The sequence below is a fragment of the Lissotriton helveticus genome, chromosome 8, assembly GCF_964261635.1.
Source record: "Lissotriton helveticus chromosome 8, aLisHel1.1, whole genome shotgun sequence".
Classification (NCBI taxonomy): Eukaryota; Metazoa; Chordata; class Amphibia; order Caudata; family Salamandridae; genus Lissotriton; species Lissotriton helveticus.
In genome coordinates this window covers 33177347-33199132 of record NC_136069.1, presented here as the reverse complement: position 1 = coordinate 33199132, position 21786 = coordinate 33177347, and the positions used below count along the sequence as shown (strand labels likewise).

The window sequence follows — 21786 nt, the reverse complement described above, 5'->3', positions numbered from 1 at the left end:
GCTCAGCTTTCTTCCCTCATGTAGGCAATTACTGCTCTTAGCGCCAAGATACCTGTCTGGTCACAGTGCACTCTACAAATATTTATAATATAATATAAATACAATGATGAGAGGAGTTGGCTAGGGCGCTCGACCTCGGACCTGGGGCTCTGGGTTCGAGTCTCGGTAATTACGCCAGAAAACCTCCTGTGATTCTGGGCAAATCACTTAATCTCCCCGTGCCTAAAATGAATGTGTGTCCGTCCTCATGTAACGTAACTGGTGCTATGTAAAGCGCTCTGATACCTGATTCGGTTCGGGTCTAGTTCGCGCTATATAAAACTCTGCAACAAAAAAAATGATATGAATATAACTCTTTGGCCCCTATGAAACTATGTAAACCGCGCCCCACTTCTTGTCAAGAGGCGTGGTATACTGATCAACTACGATCTGATAAACAGGCCTGTAGAAAGTAGGAAAAAGTCTGGAGAAAAACGCATCTGAGGAAGATAAAAAGGGTTATCATACTGCCTTGTCTACATATCACAAAAATATTAGACTGGCCCAGAAAAACCACATTGCCTCGCAATTAACTGAGGCAGGCAACTCCTCTAAGGTATTACATCGGATTCTTCAATCCTTTACTAAACCTACGGCTTGTGAAAGTCTTGACTTAACTTCACAATCATTATGTGATGACATCTCCCTCTTTTTTAATAATAAAATAGAGTTGATATATGATAAAATCATCAAGACTACAAAACCTATGGAGTGCCCCCTCACTCCTCTACATCATTCCCGGACCACTGATACCGCCACACTCACAGCCTTCCCAGCAGCTAGTCAGAGCAATATTGAGACACTAATAGGTCAAATTAAGACAGGATCCCCTTTAGATCTTATTCCTGCCAGAATTTTCTCCTCCTTGGGTGATTCTCTTTGTCCTATGATCCAGACTTTGGTGAATCTTTCTCTTGCTGAGGGTCAGGTACCACAGGAGTGGAAGAAGGCTCTTGTAAATCCTATCCGTAAAAATTCTGCTCTTCCCTGGATGGACTTATCCAACCTCCGCCCCATATCTCTTCTCCCATATCTGAGCAAGATAACGGAAAAGCATATCAACATCCATCTGTCGAATTCCATCGAGCTAACTGGAGGTTTAGATCATTCCCAGTCAGGATTCAGGCCCAACTATAGCACGGAATCGGCGCTCCTCTCTGTGATTGATACCATCAGAATGTCACAGGATAAGGGGAGCTCTGTGATTCTGGTGCTGTTGGACCTGTCCGCAGCTTTCGACACGATATCGCATGAAATCTTGCTCAGCCGTCTGCAGGAGGTAGGGGTCAGGGGCTTGGCTCTGTCCTGGTTGAAGAGTTTTCTTATCTGGTCGCTCGCAGAGTGTCAGTTTGGGTTCCTTCCGTTCAGCACCTGTGGAGCTCACCAAGAGGGTGCCACAGGGCTCATGTCTGAGTCCCACGCTTTTTAATGTGTATGTGGCACCCCTGGTTGATCTTATGAGATTGTATGGATTCATTCCTGTGTCGTACGCCGACGACACTCAGCTGCTTTTTCCGTTCCAGACTCTGACTGCTGCAGTTAAGCACTCCTTTTCTGAAGGTATGAGGGCTGTGTCTCGATGGATGGCCTCGAATTTCCTGCAATGTAATGTAGGGAAAACCGAGGTTATGTTGTTTGGGGAGGCCCCACTATTGTGGTCACCGGACTGGTGGCCATTAGATCTGGGCCCTGTCCCCAGTCCTAAGCAGGCAGTAAAGAACCTGGGCGTTCGGTTGGACCAGGGGCTGTCTTTAAAGGAGCATGTCAATCAAACAGCTGGGTCCTGTTTTCACATAATTGGACTCCTTAGACGTGTGTTTCCTTTACTGCCAGACACTTCCAGAAAGACCCTTGTCCAGGCTTTAGTGCTTAGCCGCCTGGGCTACTGTAATGGGCTACTAATATCAGCCAATAACAACTTGCTAAGTAGACTCCAGGTGGCTCAGAACACCGCGGCAAGGCTAGTTCTTAATGCCCCGCCCAGAACCCCCTCTGGTCCTCTTCTGGAAAAGCTTCATTGGTTACCGATCCGACAACGGGTTAAATTCAAAACCTGTTGTATTATCCATAAGAGTATTTATGGTTCAGGCCCTCTGTACCTGGCTGAGAAGTTTATCCCCTACAACCGGGTACGCACCCTCCGGTCTAGCAACCAATATCTTTTACAAATTCCTTCCATTAGAAGGGCGAGACTGGGTGGAAGGGCTCTCTCATTTTTGGGTCCTAGTCTTTGGAACAAACTGCCTGCTACCCTCAGACTTTGAACTAATTACTTAGCCTTCAGGAAATTGTTGAAGACTTTCTTGTTCTAAATATAGCGTCCCCCTCTCTTTAAGATCTTGAGAGCATTGTCTTATCTGCCTGTAGGGTGAACTAAGCGCAGAGATACTCCTTCGGGAGTCGAGTCTAGCGCTATATAATCCTATAAATAAATAAATATATAATTAATAAATAATATAATAAAATAAATCTCATCTTCCACAGCCTATCTCATGTGAATTTGGCCCTATGTATGTATTTCATCTGTATGACCCTAATCTGTGAATCGGTAACTACTTCCTGGTGGAACGCCCATGCCTCCCTTGATTCGTCTTACATTAGAGAACCCTTTTCCCCTTTCAACTCCTCACACAATTGGACAAAAGAGTCGGTGAGCAATTTGCTAAAGAGCTATAGACTGCTGAGATCTTATGACCTCAATTCCTCCATTAAAACTTCTCTAGCTTTATTTGGGGAGCTTGTCCAGGTCTTTTATGTCAGGAATAAGAGCACACGGGCGGTTCGGAAGTCTAAGGAATTGACTACAGTGGAGGTTATATTCACTATTGAGCTCTGTAAATAATTTCAGTGTAACTCGACATGACATTCCCCATCTTAGAGATTGCATCCCTCCACCTGAGTCCCTGTAACCCAGACATCTGCCCTAGCCAACAGCCCAACTACAGGAGTGTCTCGCTTGTCATGCAACATATCCAGAGACCTAATAGCTTCATTCCAAACTGGAAATACCACTCTTGTGCCCAGAGAGAGAGAAAGGGGTCTATCCCTCAAAAAAGGATCCTCCTCTGTCCTCCTCATCAGCCCTGTCAGAGGTAAAGGCTGGGTCCCCCCGGATATCAAACCACCATTCATTTTTAATAATGTAATGGGTTTCCCTATGATATGAAGTCATTATAGCCCATATACGTCCCTCATATATGGATTTGAAGCATTTTGACAGTGCAATTCTGAGGTGGACAGAACAGGAAGTAGTTCCCCAGAACATCTTACAAGGCAGCGTCCATTCAAGTGAAGAGGTATCAGGGAATAATATATGGATAATTATGTAGTTGGCATAATAAGTGTAGGAAGATTACCATCTTAAAGATTAAGGAGCACCCCAAAAAAGACAGGGGTGTCCTGACCAGAACCCCAGGCTGGGTCAGGCGATCCAGCTGCAGTTAAATGTCTGTCCCAGGCCCTTTTGCCTGATAATCCGCACCCATCCATAATGCAGTCATGATTCAGTTGTCTGAAGTATATAATTTCACAACCATCACAATGGTCACACCCTGCCAGTAGGCTCAATTTGTGGTTCTTCCTAGCACAGTGTGAAGAGTGCACCTTTTTATAATTGTATTGTTTAGTTACAGCTGCAGTTTTTATGAGATATGGAATGTGTTTCTGTCATGAGTAGGAGAAGTATGAAAAACTTTGCAATATTAGAACTTCCATATTCGTGCGAGTGGCTTCATCCCCCATGACGCCTGTCTTTGTTGATAAAACAAACATCAACCTGCCTCATAACTACCCTCCTCATTACCATTGATTTAAATACCTCTCTTAAAGCACCGATACATAATTCAATGACTTTGATGGATCTATTAATTGAAAGTGCAGATCGCAAAGTCAGCAAGCTTCAGGCAGAAATCTCTATTGTGGAGCAGGAAATTAAAGATCTAAACCTGCCAGAAGCAACTGTAAAAAACTATACCATCTTAGATGATATTCTTCTCAAGCAACAGTCTGATATAAAGAACAGAAAAGCTAGACAGCTCAGGAGAGACGAGCAAGAGTATCAGCATGGCAGGATATTTGCATATGCAAGAAAGTATGATTCCTTGATTCCGAACATTGTAGCCAGAAGTAAAAATAATCCTCCAGGGACAGGACCCAGGTCAGTATCATCTAGTAATACTTCTCTAAGTACAACAGGTGTTAGTGAGAGCGACCCTGAAAATGCAGAAGGACCAGTACCCAGTGGGTCCGCTTTTTTACGGGAAGTACAACGCATAAGAAGAGGGAACAGGGTACTACCACAAAGAGATCTATCAGATCCAAAACCCGCAGGGGTAGGAGGGTCAAATGCGGAAGATTACAAGAAGAAACTCAGGTCGGGCACAACCAGGAATTAGACCATCTGGGTTCCACAGAAGTACAGGTTATTAACCTCTCTTCATACATTCTTACACCAGACATGATCTCATTGTTAGGAAAAGGTCTCAATTTTAATCCCTACGCTACAGGTGACATATGTAAACTGAAGATTGATTTATTCAAGTTTATTAGAAATTTAAAACTAAAGAAACATTTTTCTGGTAAAGAAAAGGTAACCACTTGTGCTATGAATATTCCTGCATTTGCTGATTCTGATGAATTTTTGTCAATAAAAGACATAAAAGCAACTCAGCTTCTCCTGTCCATCACTGATGTTGAGGATACCCCATATGAGATGGATAGGCTTTTAGCGGAGCTAAATATAGATTCCGATTCTAGTATCTCAAGTGGATTGAGGTCAAAATCAAAATGGATTCCCACCCTACCAGGTGGTAATCCCATTGATAATTTCCACAAACGTGTACTGGAGGACATAGACAGACTTAACTCCAGACACAGACATAATGTCTTTAAATTTAAGGGCAACTTGACACAAGGCGAACGTCTCGCTCTAACAATACTAAGTGAGAATGACAAAATCACCATCAGGGAGGCCGACAAGGTCGGCAATGTGGTCGTAATGAACAGCGCGGACTACCAGGAAGAAATTCTTGGACAACTTGGAGATCCTGTATGCTATGAACGCATTACACACAATCCCATGGGCCCGCTCACTATTGAGATCAATGGAAAACTTCTAACTTGGAAGCAATCAGGTCTCTTGAATGATGAAGAATACCTTTATATGAAAGTGTTCAGACCATCATATCCTTGGCTGTACACTCTGCCTAAAGTCCATAAGAACTTGCCATTTCCCCCAGGTAGACCTTTAGTATCCGGCATAGGGGGACCGACAGAGAGAATTGCCGAATATGTTGATCTCTTTCTCGGCCCTCTTGTGCAGAATCTTCCTTCCTACATACAAGATACAAGACATATTTTAAGTACACTATCTGACATCCAGTGGCAACCTGGTACCATTTTGGTCACCATGGACGTGGTGTCCTTATATACCAGCATTAATATGGACTTAGGTATACAGGTCATTAATAAGATACTACACAATCGACCAGCATCGCTTTGGCAACATACTGAAATGTTGTCTGCTATGGTGGAACTGGTATTAAGAAACAACTATTTTATCTTTGAACAAACCTGGTATCGTCAAAAGAGGGGTGTGGCAATGGGGTCAACATTTTCTCCATCTTTTGCTAATCTTTTTATGGGTACACTTGAGGCGGACTTGATCTGGGGACAAAAAGGCTCACAATATATCGACTCCATTATCTTTTGGGGTCGGTATATTGACGACTGTATACTCTTGTGGTCAGGTACTGAAGAGCATTTGATTCAGTTTTACGAACACTTGAACAACAACACGTGGGAGATTAACTTCACCATGGAATTCAGCAAAACGCGAATTGAATTCCTAGATGTGGAGTTTTATGTAAGCAAAGACACATTACACAGCAAATTGTTTAGAAAGTCTACAGCATGTAATTCAATTTTACACGCCTCTAGTTCACATCCACCACATCAAATCAACTCCATACCATATGGTGAGTTCCTCAGGGCAAGAAGAAATTGTAGAGAAGACCTGGAATTCAAACGCTGTTTAAACAGCATGAAAGACAGGTTCTCTAGAAGAGGCTACACTGATGCTACCATCTGAAAAGCCGAACGGAGAATAGCAAAAGTTAAAAGGCCAGACACATTCCACACACAAGCATCTAAGAAACAGGGAGTAAACACCATCAGGTTAGTTACGGATTACAACTCACTCCACCATACATTACGGAAGAGCCTCACGAAACACTGGGGAATTCTTCAAACAGAGAAAACAATCCAGGAGTACATAACAGAAAGGCCACAGATTTGCTTTAGGAAAGGCAATACATTAAGAAACAGACTCAGTCCTACAGTGCCACATGGCACTAGTTCCACTACCTGGCTGTCCCAACGCAGTATTGGCTTTTACAAATGCGGCCAGTGTGCCATGTGTAGATGGGCCAAGCATGGCACAAAAAACTTTAACAGTCCAGGGGGGGATGTGTTCACCATCAAATCCAACATTAATTGCATGACAGAATTTGTGGTCTACATCATAGAATGCAACTGTGGGAAACAATATGTAGGCAGCACCATCCGACCACTAAAAGAAAGGATATCAGAACATATGAGAGCCATACTCAACCAAGACCCTAAATATCCTGTGGCACTACATGTAGCTAGTTGTCAAAACGCAGAAATTGATAGATCAGTGCGATTCTTTGGCATTGACACAATCATCATGGGGGTCAGAGGTGGCAACAGAGAGCTGAAACTCAGACGTGCTGACGCAATGTGGATCATGCGTCTGTACGCGGTGGGACAGGGACTCAATTATGACTCAGAATTTCAATTTTTTCTAGGTGATTGACTGTAACCTAAGTGTCTGACCGTTTATTCATTCAAATGAGTGTTAAACTGTGATTTGGATAACTAGGAGGTCAAGGTCACTAACATATGGATAACTAGGAGGTCTAAGTCACCAACATATGGATACCTAACAAATGGGGTTGTTACGGCTCGTGCCACTCTCATTCAGACTGTATCATGTGTTAGAATATCATCTTATGACACAACTAACTGACTGTACCATTTATTGAGTGATATTTAATGTGCTTATCTATATAACTTCTGTAGGAAATCGAATTCATAAATCCATGAGGTCACAATATCAGTAAAAGGATTTATCTTTAGCAATCTATTAAGCATATATCTTGATAGATCAGCTATATAAAGAGATACTATCAAGTTTCATGTTAAGGAGACTAATTCGAATGAGCAATGATATTGTCCACATGAAACACATGGTTGTTGGAGAAATATACGGTTCTAAGTTTACAAGTTCTATGTATTCTTTCTGTTTGTAATTTTGTTTCTCTAATACAACAAAAGTTAACTTTAAGTGAGACACTATAATGCGCATTTTATACACTTCACCAAAAAAAATAAAAAAAATGTGCATGCTCTCACTTAAAACACTGAAACGTACGTAGGAGCATCATGTCGTTTGGTTTGGGGACATTTAGAAAGTTCTTCGTGGAAGAAATAGGTCAGGTACATTTGGTGCCTCTGTGTTATATGATCCTTGATATTCTTTGTTCATATAAATAAGGACCTTATCTTCTACGGTTGCTTCAGTTTTACAGATGTACTGCGAGTTGCTACGATCTTTCTAATAAAACCATTCATTGTAGCAGTCCATCACTTGGAAACTTGTCCATAGCCTTTTAATGCTCTCACTATTACTAGGGTAAATGAACTGGGATTTCTTAGGTCAAAGTGGTATCTTTACACTCAACTTACTAATACCACACGGATTTTATCCGTATAAATTAAGAACTTTTAGCCCCCAATTCAGTACATGAGGCTTGCTATCTTGATCGGGTGGCATATGTACAGGTGTATAGGTTCAATTCAAATTTATTCAATCTATTAAACATATTCACAAAAAAGTCTCCATTTTAAAACAGAGTCCTCCTTTGTTTTTCTTTGTTTCTTCTTTTTTATTTTTATGTAGTGTCTAACTTGAAAATCCGTATCCTTACTTGAATTGTTCAAGGGCCCCACCGGGTCGGAAGTATCACAGGCAGAGCGGTGAGAGTCCTCCTTTTTCTTGGCATTCAAGAGCTACATTTCAATTGGGCGTTACTAGCAATATTTTGGTCGTTTCATACTTATCCATTTTAATGAGTTAGCTCAATTTTTTCTTTCCCCTTCTTCTTTCCCCTTCCCTACATCTTCTCTGGTCTCTTCTCTATATATTGTTTCTGCATCTGTTTCTATCCCCTCAGACCTTTGGCATAGACGCAGTCATTCAGAGGTATGTGTCGCTTTGAGAAATTTTTTGGATTTCACTCTTTCACGTAACTTAGCCACTAATATCACCATTAAGCAATCAGCCATCTATGGTGAAGGCTATATTTTCAACTCTAGGCATGGAGTCACTAAATTTCACTTTATAAAGCGTTCTTTCTCCAAAGAGCACATCATTTTATGGTAATGGGTACTTTCTTACAATTATCAACTCATCTTCGAGATTATCACAGGGACATCACCTTTTACCTTTCGGCCGTCTTTGATTCATGACACTTGTGCACGCGATACAGGTGCACGGTGATACTCACATAATGTTCATTAAGTGTCTTAGGGGTATTAATTTCTAGAACTTGTCTAGATATGTGTTTCACTGATCTATATGTTTGACAGAATCAATTGTCTTTTGAAATACTCTTTGTACAAAAGGATTGTTTTTATTCCCAGCCCTGAAGATTCGCGCAAGCGATGAAACACGTGTCGGCTGGCTGCTGTTTTGTACATGAAAATTAAAGATCAGAAGATATCTCTTTTTCTCTTCCTTTGTGGATACGATTGTCTTTCTGCAGCTTTACCTATATCACATGTTGCATGTAATACTACCTACGTTGATTTAATATTTAATATACAAATGTGTGTGCATAGGGTGTGTTTTTCTATGCCTCTCTTAATGCGCACTGGATAAGGTTGAAACATACTTACTTTTCGTATTACAAGTTCACATGGTCCTTCAGTATCCAGTGATTTCTATATGTCATGTACAAATTCTCTGCAAGAATCCAGATACATACTGTTCGTAGTAAGTTACTTGCTTACTATTACTAGAGTTCTGCATCCTTCCTGTTAGATGTATTCATAGTCATCGTTTCACCTTCTTCTCTCATGGCTGCCTGTAGCATCAACAGATTATTTTCTCAATTTTTGAGGCACTGCCTGGAGACTTCTTATCTGCGTCTGTCTCTGGTGTCCTTCTGCTGCAGCTCTGACACAGTCTGGGTGCTATATTGAGCACGCCTCTAATGCTGGCTTTGTAACCTTCAGAGTTGGCTCCTGGCTTTCATTTGTATTGAGTAGTGTGTCCACATTTGTTTCTACCTTCAACATTATGGTAAGAAACTCTCCTAGAGGTCCGGTGCTTACGGTATTACAAGCCATTCTTAAAGAGATCTAACACATTTGCTTTCTTATTTATAAATTTAAAATTTCACTCTGTCCTCTATGGTGACCATAAGTGTCATGCAGAGATCTGTATATAAAGCGTTGTTCACAGTTTGCAATCGTATGTATAGATAAGTGAATTCATGCACCTAGGGTACCGTGGTCAGTGTTTACCTTTTGTTTCACAAGTTGTAATTCAAGTGGAATACCTCCTCCCCCATAGTTTACTCGTAGAATGAGCTCCAAGTCACCAGAGTCCTACTATACTTAAACATTTATTTATTAAAATGCACTGGCATCCGAAGACCCCCTCAAATTTCTCCTAAAAAACCCCAGTTTACAATGTGAGCATTGTTTTGCAAAAGGACACAGCCGGTACTACAGTTATGAGGTAATTATAAAACATAAGAATACTTTTCTGTGCTGTTAATCCTCTTTTGAAGACTGTGCCAAGGACAACGCAAGATATTTACGGATCAGGGCTGTAGCTCCAATGTCTCTGCTTGTCAATTGATTTGAAAAGCGACAACAACCATTATTTGCACCCCTGCTGTAAAAGGAACAAATATACATGCAAGGATTACATCATTTAGTGTTTCAGGCCAGTTCTTGCATACACAACACAGGTAAACTGGACGTCCTGAGAAAGAAGGTGCTCTCAGTCCCCACCCTAGTAACAAGGTCATCCTTTGCCACTAGATTTAGAAGTGTCATCCATCATAAGCGCTGACTGATACAGCCATTTGTTTTTTTTAAATGTATTTTATTTGCATTTCAAAACAAACGTAACAGTCAAACAAATAAATAATTGCACAGATATTTGCACTGTCCCAATTCCCTAACCCAAGTGCGGAATGAATAGTTCCACTCTGTTCAGAATGGATCATCTGTATCGCAATAAGACTGGGGGTGAAGGGGTTGAGCACCATCTTAGCTTTCCATAATCTCCATTAGCACGGCTCCGCCCTGTCTCTTCTCCGGGCCCAGCTGGTCACCCATGGAATCCGGTTTCATTCACATTCCCCCCAAATGTTCTCAGATTTCATCTCCACACCCTTTCACTTGTATACCTGCTTTTCCGTGGCACAGTATATGTTCACTTCCCTTTCCCAGTTCCACACCTGCGGGTTAGTTGGGTTACCCCATAGCCATGCAATCTCCCTTTTTGCCAGTAGGAAGTCCAAGTTAACCAACATTTGTGGTTTTTATAAGTGGAGACATCCGAGTCCTGCCATATTCCCAGCAAGCCTAGGGCTGCCTGTCTGTCAGCGGGTGCACCTGTGGTGCTTTCTAGCCTCTCAGTAACTCCCTCCCAGAAAGGGCGTAGCTTGGAGCAAGCCCATATGGTATGTATGAATGTACTCTCCTGGATGCAGGTGCACAGGCACGTGTTGTCACTGGCCCTGCCTATGTTGTGTAGAAATGACTTAGTGTAATAGCTTCTTTGTTGTATTTTCTGCTGAATCAGCCAAAAATGCGCCTGAATCGCTACGGCACACTAGTTCCCGCACATCAGTTTGCCAATGGGACCTCAATCAATCATGCTCCGTTTGCATGTTAGTCAGTAAAGTGTCATATCTATGGGACATTGCCTTTGTGGTCTTGTGGAAGTTCAGCAACCTCCTCTTCAGCAGTAATTCCTCTTTAGTTTCCCCCCCAGATGATATCTGTGCTTTCAGTGTGTGGCTCAGTTGTCCCTTTTTAAATACCTGTGTGGGTGCCCTGTCATACTGGATCCGTAGATGTGCAAAAGGTACATTACCATTTGCGCCCCACACATCTTCCAAGGTGGAGAGGCTAATGTCGCCCCTTTTTGTTAACCCTGGTAATGCTGTCACCCAGCCCAGTCTTGTGCCCAGCCACAGTGGGGTCTTTGAAGTCAATCTCCTCTCCCGTTTCATTTCACTTGGTTATCTATGCCACGTAGTTGCAATGTTGCATGGGGGCCTCAGCTAAGCGTTCTCCACTGTGCAGTGCATGCAGATAGCCCCTCATGCCCAGCCAGACAATGCAGTAGGAAGGTGGGATACTCTAGCGGTACGTATCCCATTTGTTGACAACACTGATCTGTGCCACTTCAGCCAAGCCTAGTATTTGCATATGTTAGATAGTGCTATACCCCATCATAGGTAGACCGTTGGTTTGTTTGGAGTGCTATTTGTGGCGGGCTGTCTAGCCAGAACAGGGATCTCAGGAGCCTAGTTATTGCGACGAAGAAAGTGTTGGGCAAGGCACACCTGCTATTCTGCAGTATAAAGGTGAATCCAACAGTGGTAGTGCCCTCCAGTGTTTTACATATTTGTCTAGCTTACTAACCAGTGGGATCAGGTTATCCTCATAGTGGGTATCATCTTTGTTTGAGATCCACATACCCAGATATTTAAAGCTCTGGGTGGTGACATTTAATGGCATGGGGGGGCCCTCGGCTTTCCAGCCGCCCATCAGAACTATTAGCGAATTCTCCCAGATTATCCCAAAGCCGTAGAAATGTCCATAAATAGTGACAATGTCACCTATCCGCAACAAGCATTGGAAATGCAATAGGTCTCGCATTAGGAAAGTTTGAGCTATTGGTCTTATAAATGACATTTTTTTTATTTATGTGTTGTTTTTTAAAATAGGTAAATTAATAGCTTTGTCATTTACAATGCCAATAGTTATAACTCTCGCAAATTTGACACCTATAGCATTTGTAATGGAACATGTTTTGTATTTACGTGACTTAGATGTATTGATATTACAAATAACAATGGCTTTTAACTTTTTAAAATAATTAATACTTAAATAAAAGTGATTGTAATTTATAATGGCAATAGCTTAAACTTTTGTAAATAACTTTAGTGAAGATTATGTTCAGTGTATTTTATTGTGACGAAAATCCAAGAACAGGAGTGAAATATTAACATCTTTTTTGACATTTGTAATAAAGCTTGAAACATTGAGAGAACATATTTGAACCAGTGATGCTGTGGTGATGCTGAGTGATGCTGTGGTTACGCTGAGTGATGCTGTTGTTGCGCTGAGTGATGCTGTGGTGATGCTACGGTGGTGCTGAGTGATGCTGGGGTGTTGCTGAGTGATGCTGGGGTGTTGCTGAGTAATGCTGGGGTGGTGCTGAGTGATGGTGTGGTAGTGCTGAGTGATGCTGTGGTTGCGCTGAGTGATGCTGTGGTTGCGCTGAGTGATGCTGTAGTTGCGCTGAGTGATGCTGTGGTTGCGCTGAGTGATGCTGTGGTGGTGCTGAGTGAGGCTGGAGTGGCACTGAGTGATGCTGGTGTGGCGCTGATTGATAATGTGGGGTGCGGAGTGATAATGTGGTGTTGCTGAGTGATGCTGGGGTAGCGCTGAGTGATGATGAGTGGTGCTGTGGTGGTGCTGAGTGATGCTGGGGGGATGCTGAGTGATGATGTGGTGATGGTGAGTGGTGCTGAGTGATGCTGGGGTGGTGCTGAGTGATGCTGTGGTGGCGATGAGTAATGCTGTGGCATTCAGTGATGCTGTTGTGGCGCATAGTGATGTTGTGGTGCCCCTGAGTGATGCTGTGGTGGTGCTGAGGGGAGCGGGACGAGAGGAGAGAGGTAAGAGGGTAGAGAGTAGATAGGAGAAGAGAGGTGAGAGAATAAGAGAGGGGAGAGAGGAGAGTAAGGAGAGGGGAGAGCGAGGAGAGGGTTGAGTGAGGAGAGGGGAGATGGGAAAGTGAGGAGAGGGGAGATGGAGAGGAGAGAGGGGAGTGAGGAGAGAGGGTAGTAAAGAGAGAGGGGAGTGAGGAGAGAGGGGAGAGGGGAAAGAGAGGGAGGGGAGAGAGGGATTGGAGAGTGAGGAGAGGGGAGAGTGGTGAGAGGGGATAGTTGTGAGAGGAGAGTGGTGAGAGGGGAGAGTGGGGATAGTGAGGATAGTGAGGAGAGGGGATATTGAGGTGAGAGGGAGGGGAGAGTGGTGAGAGTAAGGAGAGCGGAGAGATAAGAGGGGCCGCGCATCCCTCATTTCAGTTCTTCTGTTGTGGGCAGTGGAGTATCTTTACTCACTATTGTTTGGTGAGAATATTAGAGACAAAACATCTGACTGAATGGTGGTCCGAGGGGACTGCATCTCATGCTGGCGAAAAGGCAAGATTTAGTAATTGAATGCTTCAAGGAAATATTGTCTACACAAGACATCTTCTACCATAATGTCGACAGTCTGAACATTGTCCACCAACTCCGAGGATTTCATTAAAGGAAATCGGACATGCTAAAGTGCTTGACGGGCACCGGCACGACGGGACTGATCATACTGTAACCAACGGATGGCAGAGGGTGACGAGACGCATGGGGAACAACAGCCTTTGATGTGCCGGGCAGTGAATAATTAGGGGAGGAGAAATCACTGGGGGAAGCTTGCACAAAGACAATTTTCGCGGACCCTTCTTCCATTTATTAAATCCGATTTAGTTCCCCAAACCTCTGCAACCCTCGGAGTGTACGACACTCCTGCGGATTCTAAGGGGACACACTGGTTTATCTTTTACTACTCCTACGGATTCCAAGGGAACACACAGGCTTATGCTTAACGCCCGAAGACAATAGATGTTCTGGTCAGTTTTTAAACTAACTAAAAAAACATACTGAAAGGTCGCACTGAAAGAACGCGTGTTTTTACGCTTTATTTATTTATTTAGAAGTGTCTTTGCTTTGGCTTTAAACTAACAAGCAGAAAGCAGATTAAACAGAAACCTGACGCCTCGAGCCCGACTGCACTGCGATTACTCAGCAGGTCTGTGGGAATAATGACTATATTTCTGAAGTCGTTATTTCATGCTTCCAATTCCCGCTCACAGCTGAGAGCCAGAGCCGCCTTTCGGGATTGAAAGATGTCGGTAGCAAGGGAAGTAGAAGGAGTGGGAAAGAGCAAAATTCCACCCAGTTGGAAATTGTGTCCCTGACAATCAGTGCCAGTGAGGAGAGGTAATATTGCGGGCAAAGGAAGGCATCGGGATTATAAGCGAAGGGTGAGCGGTGGAGAAAGGACATGCTTAAATAGGAATAAGCAGAGGGCAGTAACAGAAGAGAGTTGGGGGAGATGGGAAAAATGTAGGTAAACAATGATTATGGAGTAGTTCGGAATTGAGGTTTGGGAAGCAGTGGGTGAGTCTGGGAAAGCGGACAGGATCGGGAAACAAAGGTGGTGAGGGGAGGGACTGTTAGTGAGGAGTAAAAGCCCCAATGGGGAGCATTAGCAAATGTATAGCGAGTGATTGGTGAAGAATGAGGGGGTTCATAATAAGGAGGGGGAGCGACTAACAGACAAGTAAAGTGAGGGGTGAAGAGATGGACTAATTGAGATGGTAGAGTCACTAACAGAAAACAAGCCTTGGCCACTTAAAATAAAAATTTTAAAAAAGGAGACACGGCCTGTCGGCCGTGAAACTGAAAGCCTTTGATGCAGCAGGGGGCAATTAGGGGAGGAGAATGGCTGGGCTGAGGCAGAGCAAAAAGCCTTTGATGCAGCAGGGGGCGGAGCGGGAATAGCTGCTGGCGGCACCAAGCTGACGATTTGATGCTGTGCACGCGCATTGTAACTCATTGCGCTTGCGCATTGAGCTAAAAGCGCACATGCACTGCATCAAATCGCCAGTCTAGTTAAAGTCTGTTTAAACCCCTATAGTCTCGCTCTGCTCAATGCGCATGCACTTTGATGTGTTGGGCTTGTAAAGCGCACAGCTGCCCGTAAGCGTCCCGGCGCTGAAGACCGCTGGGGAACCCGTCCTGGCTTTCCCTGTGAGATGGTCCCTTCTGGGTATCTCCAAGGTGAAACCAGGCATCCCCGGCGTCTGTGGGGGGCCGTTGTAGAGATGAGGCAAGCTTAATGCCCAGAGTTGCCGAGTGTGATCCCTGGTTAGAGTAGGCACCGAGGCGAGAATTGTTGAGTCCGCTGACCCTGGTCCACGACCCTGCCGCGTCGGGAATTGAACCCTGGTCCCGGGCCATTCTCTGCTTCCGGGTCTGCTGCCTCTAACCAGTGAGCCACACCACTCCGCATTGACAGGCGAAACCTAAAAAATAAAATATCTGGGTTGGCTAGGTGCAATATTGAATATCATCCGCATAAATGGATAGACGTTCCTCCCATGGGTGATCTCATCTCCAGCCCCAGTGTGGGCATCGACACGCATCCATCACTAGGGCAAATAGCACTGGTGAGAGGGGGCAACGCTGCCTCGTCCCAGTCTTTTATGGGTAATTCCCGAGAGAGGACACCATTGACGTTGCTGTGCCCTAGGGTTAGTATAGAGCAACCTGACCCATTTCAAGAAGTTGGGACCAAATCCCATCTTGCTCATAATGCCGAATAAGAAGGGCCATTTCACTGAATCGAACGCCTTATTGGTGTCCAGGGAGGCTACTGCCAATGGAGCCCTAATTCCTTCTGTTGTAGCAATGTTGTTATAAAGACACCGAACGTTAACTTTGGTCGATCTATATGGCATAAATCATATTCAAGATTACCCTTCTCAGTCAGTTTAGCCAGTATTTTCGTGTCCGGATTAAGCGGAGATATCAGCCTGTAGGAGTCCCACCTGTCTGCAGGGTTCCCAACCTTGGGTATAAGGACAATGGTTTCTGTGCACATATGGTCAAGGAGCGCCTCCTGTCGATACAGCCATTGTTAATGCAATACTTTTCAGAGCACCCTGTCCAAATAAATGGGCTGCATGTTGCCTTGTGTTCAATGATTACCAAGCTTCCTGAAATTACCTATTACAGAGCATTTGTGTTGTGTTAGCATGTTTTATACAGACAAGAACAATACCTCTTTCTATTACAAAATGTTTTATTTTAGCACTGTTGCAAAGCATTTGAGCTGGTTTTAGTAAAACAAAAGTGAAATCTAATAATGCTTTTTTGCTCAAACAGAATTAATTTAGTGAGTAGATTTGAGTAATGAATTTCAATATAAGGCCCAATATGTTTCACTAGCATGTTGCCCTTTGAGTAAGTTTATTGTGTAAATAACTCCATCCCCAGCTGTATGATGCAGTGTGATAATGATGGCTGTGGGGAATACTGGGCATATCATAACAAAGACTAGCATATGGTGGTTATGAAAGGTTTTGAGAGTTTTGTACAGTGTGACATTAAGCAAGTAAACTGACTTTTAATGCACAGTATAATGAATGTGCTGTTGCATTGTTTCCCAGTTGAGGGATCTTGTATTCTAACCTTAAAACAGTGTCTGCCACTCGATGCTCATTGCAGTACTGCTATTTTTACCTTTGCTTTTTATGTTTCTGGCCCAAAGCTATTGTCTGTAAATCACTGCCTGTTGCTGCCTGACCTGTTTCGATTTATCTCAGAGCATGTCTTGGGGGTTGCATTTTGAATCTCACATCAGCCACTGCATTTTAGGATATGTTTGGTTTGTGATTGGAGATAGTTGTCAGTGCTGCTGAGTCTGCAGGTTACTATTCAAATGTAGTATGCTGCCCTTTGGTCTTGTATGGTGCTCAGTGTCCGTGGTATCATTGTGGTTAGTTGTTTCTTGGATTCATATCTTCGCTCACTAGCTGCTGCTGTTTTATGAGTGCAAAAAGAACAATTGATGGACAGAATGCAGAGCAATGTCATACATTCACCCCAGTACAGAGAGTACTGGGCCTAAATCCATCGATTTTTTGGCTCACCATGCCATTCCAGTTTGGACCCAGCCATATGCAAATCAGTCTTGACCCTGCGCCTAATGGGAACAGTCCAGCCCGAACTGCCAGGCCAGGATATTGTTTTTGTGCTCACCATGCCATTCCAGTTTGGACCCAGCAATATGCAAATCAGTCTTGACCCTGTGCCCAATGGGAACAGTCCAGCCTGAACTGCCAGGCCAGGCCAGGGCATGCTCACTTTGCCACTGGATTCGAGCAAGCCTGGCTGATGACGGCTGATTAGCCAGAAACCGGTCCCAGGATGCATGTTTCCAGTCCAGGGAAGACATGGCTTGGCAGTACGGGCTGGACTGTTCCCATGAGGCACAGGGTCAGACTGATTTGCATATGGCCGTGTCTGAACAGGGGTGGCGGAGTGAGCTAAAGAATGATGATGGATTAAACCCAGATCAGTTGACTGGGGGTGAGTCCTTGCAATGTTCAACACTCCGTCCATCATCCCCTTTGGTATTGATGTTTTATGAGTAACATTACTTAGACTTGTAGGTTAAGTTGGGAGAAGTCTGTAGATAGCAATAGATTTTCTAGGTGATCATTTTAGTTGCACTGAATGCACCAGTTAGAAGGTGCTTGGTACGAGACATTCTGTAGTTATTCTGAGTTTTCTTTGATGATCTCTAACCTCTCAATTTCTGGTGCACTGACAGATTTCTTTTTAAATTATGTTTTAATGATCTTTAAATACAAGCAGCAAACATAGTAGGAAGTGGGTGATCTACGAACCCGACGAGTCATCAGTTATAGCCTAATACATACTAACAAAGTGTAATAGTTCTAAATCAGTTACACTAATTGTATACAAGTGTACTCTATAGAAAGACTGACAAGTACATAATCGAGCTCTGTTGTGTTTCAGGAAGGCAACATTTCTTATGCATACATCACCTTAGACAGCACTTTGTTTAATCTTCCCAGGTGCTGATTACGTTTAGGGGCATTTCCTCTGCGCTTCATGTGAGTTTCTTCAGAAACTCTCCAGTGAGCAGCAGCTTTAAGCCACTTGGTGAGGCGAATCAATGATTTTCATTGTAAGGCTATTCTTTCCTTAGTTATGAACATGATGAGGTGAAATGTATTAATTGACAGTCTTGCTGTACCATAGGACTTAAGCAACAACTCACTAACCCAGGCCGACACGGTCATTTACATTTTGCATGGTTGCTTATGTTACTATTCAGATCCAGCTGAACTCTGGTACATACTGGGCTGTTCATTTTGGAGCAGGATCAACGCTGATTTCCATAAGAATGATTATTGCCTATAGAGGCACAGTGAGCTAAAAAGATAGACTAGATTTATATCTAGAGTAATAACCAGTGGCTGGAATTTATTCATGTTAATTTTTTGACATTTCATCTGAGACATAGTGTACACTTTGCTGCTTATAGATTTCGATATTACAAGTATTCTTGTATCCCTCCAATAGGAGATTCCTGAACACATAATAAGACGAAGAGTAATGAAGAAAATATGACAATTCTGGAAAGCTATCTGAAACTCCAGAAGAACCAGAAATGATGCCAAACAGTAACTCGAAATAGAACAACTTAGTAGGAGACAGAGACTCTCGTACACAAACAGACAAATCCTGCAAGAATATCAAGTGCAATTCGGCTGCTTCAAGAGGCTGAGGACATCCGTGCGGCTGGACTTTAAAGATTGAATTAAATTAAAATCACAAAAATTAAACTGGCAGAACACAATCATTATTAAAATATGCTAGATACCACCCTTTATCTTAGATAATTATCAGGTAGTTACAACAATGCTAGCCTCTCTAACATGATAATATAAAGGCTGTGATGTTAGTACACCATAAACACTGTTTTGCTGGCCCCTACAATCCGTACATTATTCTAGAACATAAAGACTTGGTAATGAGTTTTTTTTCTGCATGTGTGTATTTTATAAATACTGTGCAGGAAACAGACTATTTAGATAAGCTGTCAGATTGCAGTTCTACTCAAAAGTTCTTAACACAGGTTGAGGACACAGCTCCTTATAGGAAGACCATGCATATGTTATCAGTCAGGCAAGAATTCCAGTAACTATTCAACATTATTATTAAGAACAGACACCCTTCAAATACTACAAATATCAAGTGAATATTAAAATATAGTTAGTGGTTCAGGAACCACAATGATCAGTCAGCAAACACATTAATATGATTTATGCCAAAATATAGCCAATACTTGAACTCTAACCCCAAAGTAAAACACATACAAAGGAAGTCAAGCTCCAGATTCTCCTCAGTGCTACTCTACGCACAGGGGAAAACCCATGAGGGCACAGTTAATGTGGCAATAGTGTTCATCAGCAATTCACAACTAAGAGTTCATTAAGAAAGAGAAGAAACCACATAAAGGTTCTATGTTTATGATAATTTTTTGTCATTCATCATTCCTACACGGACACCAGTAACAACTCAACAGAAAACTTATTTTAGTGTAATGAATGTAAGATGACGTTTAATGAGCCATCAACTCTCTGGAGCAAATATCGCACACATAAAGCAGAAAGCACGGACGCAAGTAGTGAAAATGGAAAGAGCTTTAGTCACACAGCAGACCTAAAGATCCATCAACCAACACACACAGGGGAAAAACCATACACATGCAGTGAATGTGGTGAGGGGTTTGCTTATGCATCAGAGCTAACCATCCATCTGCGACGGCACACAGGAGAAAAGCCATACACTTGCCAAGAAGGTGGAAAGAGCTTTAGTAATTCCTCACATCTAAAGAGACACCACCTCACACATACAAGGGAAAAACCACACACATGCAGTGAATGTGATAAAGGGTTTGCTCAAGCATCGGAGCTAACCATCCATCTGCGACAGCACACAGGAGAAAAGCCATACACTTGCCAAGAATGTGGAAAGAGCTTTAGTAATTCCTCACATCTAAAGAGACACCACATCACACATACAAGGGAAAAACCACACACATGCAGTGAATGTGGAAAGAGCTTTACTTTCGCATCACGCCTAGCAATCCATCTGCTAAGGCATACAGGAGAAAAACCATACACTTGTAGTGAATGTGGAAAGAGCTTTCGTACATCGCCAAATCTAAAGAGCCACCAGCTAACACACACCGGGGAAAAACCTCACATTTGCAGTGAATGTGGAAAGAGCTTTAGTAGATCCTCACTTCTAAAGAGACACCATCTAACACACACTGGAGAAAAACCATACTCATGCAGTGAATGTGGAAAGGGCTTCACTCGGGCAACAAACCTAGCAGTCCATCTACGATGGCATACAGGGGAAAAACCATACACATGCAGTGAATGTGGAAAGAGCTTTAATATAACATCAGACCTAAATATTCATCTGCGACGGCATACAGGAGAAAAACCTTACACTTGCAGCGAATGTGGAAAGTGCTTTAGTGGAGCAAAAGCTTTAAAGATCCACCAGCGAATACACACAGGAGAAAAGCCTTACACTTGCAGTGAATGTGGAAAGAGCTTTAGTACATCCTCAAATCTAAAGAGCCACCAGCTAACACACACCGGGGAAAAAACATACAGATGCAGTGAATGTGGAAAGAGTTTTACTTACGCATCAAATGTAAGGAGACACCAGCGAATGCACACAGGGGAAAAACCTCACATTTGCAGTGAATGTGGAAAGAGCTTTAGTAGATCTACACATCTAAAGACCCACCAACTAACACACACTGGAGAAAAACCATACACATGCAGTGAATGTGGAAAGGGCTTCACTGGGGCAACAAACCTAGCAGTCCATCTCCGACGGCATACAGGGGAAAAACCATACACATGCAGTGAATGTGGAAAGAGCTTTAATACAACATCAGAACTAAATATTCATCTTCGATGGCATACCGGGAAAAAACCATACACATGCAGTGAATGTGGAAAGAGCTTTAATACAGCATCAGACCTAAATATTCATCTGCGACGGCATACAGGAGAAAAACCTTACACTTGCAGTGAATGTGGAAAGAGCTTTATTATCTCCTCACATCTAAAGAGCCACCAGTTAACACACACAAAGGAAAAACCATACACATGCAGGGAATGTGGAATGAGCTTTACACGTTTACCAACTATGAAGGTCCATCAGCGCATGCACACAGGAAAAACCACACACAAGGAGTAAATCTGGAAATGTCTTCACTTGAGCATCACTCCTGACCATACTGCTGCAAAGGTATGTAGCAGAGAAACCATGCACTTGCAGTGATTGTGAATGTGGAAAGAATTTTGCAAATCCATGTATCCAAAGAGCCACCATCTAACATGCAGGGGAAAATAAACATACAAATGCAGAGGATGTGGAAAGAGATTTACACACTCCTCAGACCTAACCATCCAGCTGTGATGGCATACAGAAGAAAAAGCATAGAAATACAGTGAATGTTGAAAGTAGATCCATACATCTTAAGAGTCAGCAGCTAACATAGAAATTGAAAAAACACACATGCAGTGGATGTGGAAAGAGCTTTACTCAAACATAAGTCCTAACCATCTATCTGTGAAGACATCCAGAAGAATACCCATTCAAATGCTTTGGAGGTGGAATGGGCTTTGCTAGCTCAACATACCTACAATGCCACCAGCAATCACACATAGGAGAAACAACA

General features: G+C 42.9%; 1 protein-coding gene across 2 annotated transcripts in view; it reads left to right on the top strand.

Annotated features, from left to right (window-relative positions):
- Positions 1-21443, top strand: part of LOC144772281 (uncharacterized) — a 55595-nt gene extending 34152 nt beyond the window's left edge. The window contains exons 3-4 of one of the 2 annotated variants that reach the window (XM_078656512.1): positions 18086-18178; positions 18597-21443. In XM_078656512.1, the coding sequence (XP_078512638.1) occupies positions 19632-21302 (1671 nt within the window). In that variant the 5' untranslated portion in view covers positions 18086-18178; positions 18597-19631 and the 3' untranslated portion in view covers positions 21303-21443. The remainder of the gene's footprint in view (positions 1-18085; positions 18179-18596) is intronic. The other variant, XM_078656511.1, reaches the window with a different exon arrangement.
- Positions 21444-21786: the final 343 nt, after the last annotated feature.